We start from the raw sequence: 3,057 nt of genomic DNA on the forward strand, positions 1-3,057 counted from the left end.
GCGTCATTGGCCGGGAGGCCCCTTACGGGGCAGGTCCGGCCGCCTTGGCGCAGGTTTTATTACATCCGACGCCACATTGGGCGACCTGCGCACCGGATAGGGATGAAGACAGCACAACATCCAGTCCCTGAGCGGAGAAAATTTCCGACCGAGCCGGGAATCGAACCCGGGCCTTTAGGATGGCAATCCGTCACGCTGACCCCCTTTTTTTTCCACTATTTCTATTCTGGTGAATGTATTACTGCTTCACACATTACAAACTTACAAACATTATAAAAATTTTTAGTTTGTACAGAGATCAACAGTGTTAATGTACAGATTAATTTTCATTCTTACTTTGCTTCTTCTTTAACTTCTGATTTTTGTTTCCCCTCTGACTGAGCACCTTTTCTTTCTTGCTCATTTGTTCCTGTACTGACATTTTTGCTGTTCTCCTCATCTATTCTTTTATGTTCTTTGGCAACTAATTCTCTCAATTCATCACCCCATCCAAGCTTGTCTGCTAGCAACTGACATCCATAATCACAGTCACCTAGGAGAGCAACATCACGAGAATACTCGGATTTGAAATCAAGACCACCAAGTCCCATCATCACCATGAGAGAACTTCGTTCAACAGCCTTTTCTCTGTTCACTAGTAACCTAGGACAATTGCTTGGAACTCTATCAATAAGAGAAGCAAACGGCTGTACAGCAAGGGATCATCCCATTATGATGAGAAGGTCACATTTTGGAAAATCTTTCTGCATCAAAGTAAAAAATCTTCTCGGCAAATTTTCTCCAAAAAAGACTATATCTGGTTTGACAATGCCGTTACAATCTTCACATGTTGGGACGGAATCAGCAAATATTTTCTCTTTAATCCATTGCATTGAGTAACATGAGTGACAGTCTATGCAATGAGATGTGTGAAATGTTCCATGGGCTTCTACAATATTCTCTCCAGGAATTCCAGCTACTCTTTCTAATGTGTCAATATTCTGAGTATAGTGTCTTAGCAGTAGCCCTTTCTCCTGCAAGAGCCGAATTAAGTAGTGGCACACAGTTGGCTTGAAAGAACCAGAATATAGCTCCTTTGCCAGTGTGAAAAAAGGTTTTGGGTTCTCTCTAAAAAAGCCTATTTCAAATATTGCCTGTGGATCGGGCAAGTTGTATATCTCAAGATTGTGGTAAAGACCTGATCCTGGTGATCGAAAATCAGGAATTCCAGCAGATGTGGATATTCCAGCTACAGCCATTATATTCTTGCATTTGCTATCTTTAATGTGTTTTATTATTCTACATCTACATCTACATCTATACACCGCGAGCCACCTTACGGTGTGTGGCGGAGGGTACTTATTGTACCACTATCTGATCCCCCCTTCCCTGTTCCATTCACGAATTGTGCGTGGGAAGAACGACTGCTTGTAAGTCTCCGTATTTGCTCTAATTTCTCGGATTTTTTCGTTGTGATCATTACGCGAGATATATGTGGGCGGTAGTAATACACTCCTGGAAATGGAAAAAAGAACACATTGACACCGGTGTGTCAGACCCACCATACTTGCTCCGGACACTGCGAGAGGGCTGTACAAGCAATGATCACACGCACGGCACAGCGGACACACCAGGAACCGCGGTGTTGGCCGTCGAATGGCGCTAGCTGCGCAGCATTTGTGCACTGCCGCCGTCAGTGTCAGCCAGTTTGCCGTGGCATACGGAGCTCCATCGCAGTCTTTAACACTGGTAGCATGCCGCGACAGCGCGGACGTGAACCGTATGTGCAGTTGAACGGACTTTGAGTGAGTGCGTATAGTGGGCATGCGGGAGGCCGGGTGGACGTACCGCCGAATTGCTCAACACGTGGAGCGTGAGGTCTCCACAGTACATCGATGTTGTCGCCAGTGGTCGGCGGAAGGTGCACGTGCCCGTCGACCTGGGACCGGACCGCAGCGACGCACGGATGCACGCCAAGACCGTAGGATCCTACGCAGTGCCGTAGGGGACCGCACCGCCACTTCCCAGCAAATTAGGTACACTGTTGCTCCTGGGGTATCGGCGAGGACCATTCGCAACCGTCTCCATGAAGCTGGGCTACGGTCCCGCACACCGTTAGGCCGTCTTCCGCTCACGCCCCAACATCGTGCAGCCCGCCTCCAGTGGTGTCGCGACAGGCGTGAATGGAGGGACGAATGGAGACGTGTCGTCTTCAGCGATGAGAGTCGCTTCTGCCTTGGTGCCAATGATGGTCGTATGCGTGTTTGGCGCCGTGCAGGTGAGCGCCACAATCAGGACTGCATACGACCGAGGCACACAGGGCCAACACCCGGCATCATGGTGTGGGGAGCGATCTCCTACACTGGCCGTACACCACTGGTGATCGTCGAGGGGACACTGAATAGTGCACGGTACATCCAAACCGTCATCGAACCCATCGTTCTACCATTCCTAGACCGGCAACGGAACTTGCTGTTCCAACAGGACAATGCACGTCCGCATGTATCCCGTGCCACCCAACGTGCTCTAGAAGGTGTAAGTCAACTACCCTGCCCAGCAAGATCTCCGGATCTGTTCCCCATTGAGCATGTTTGGGACTGGATGAAGCGTCGTCTCACGCGGTCTGCACGTCCAGCACGAACGCTGGTCCAACTGAGGCGCCAGGTGGAAATGGCATGGCAAGCCGTTCCACAGGACTACATCCAGCATCTCTACGATCGTCTCCATGGGAGAATAGCAGCCTGCATTGCTGCGAAAGGTGGATATACACTGTACTAGTGCCGACATTGTGCATGCTCTGTTGCCTGTGTCTATGTGCCTGTGGTTCTGTCAGTGTGATCATGTGATGTATCTGACCCCAGGAATGTGTCAATAAAGTTTCCCCTTCCTGGGACAATGAATTCACGGTGTTCTTATTTCAATTTCCAGGAGTGTATGTTGCCCATCTCTTCCCGGAATGTGCTCTCTCGTAATTTCGATAATAAACCTCTCCGTATTGCGTAACGCCTTTCTTGAAGTGTCCGCCACTGGAGCTTGTTCAGCATCTCCGTAACGCTCTCGCGCTGACTAAATGTCCCC

At 49.4% G+C, this 3,057-nt stretch overlaps 1 protein-coding gene across 1 annotated transcript; it reads right to left on the bottom strand.

The window, feature by feature from the left end:
- Positions 1–297: 297 nt before the first annotated feature.
- Positions 298–1,271, bottom strand: LOC126177002 (NAD-dependent protein deacetylase sirtuin-2-like; the record flags this gene model as incomplete). Its single annotated transcript, XM_049924217.1, is given in 1 exon segment — positions 298–1,271. A coding segment is annotated over 1 exon segment (939 nt), but the record flags the coding sequence as incomplete, so codon positions are not given.
- Between the last annotated feature and the right edge of the window lie 1,786 nt (positions 1,272–3,057).

This window comes from Schistocerca cancellata, chromosome 3 (genome assembly GCF_023864275.1).
Source record: "Schistocerca cancellata isolate TAMUIC-IGC-003103 chromosome 3, iqSchCanc2.1, whole genome shotgun sequence".
Taxonomy (NCBI): domain Eukaryota; kingdom Metazoa; phylum Arthropoda; class Insecta; order Orthoptera; family Acrididae; genus Schistocerca; species Schistocerca cancellata.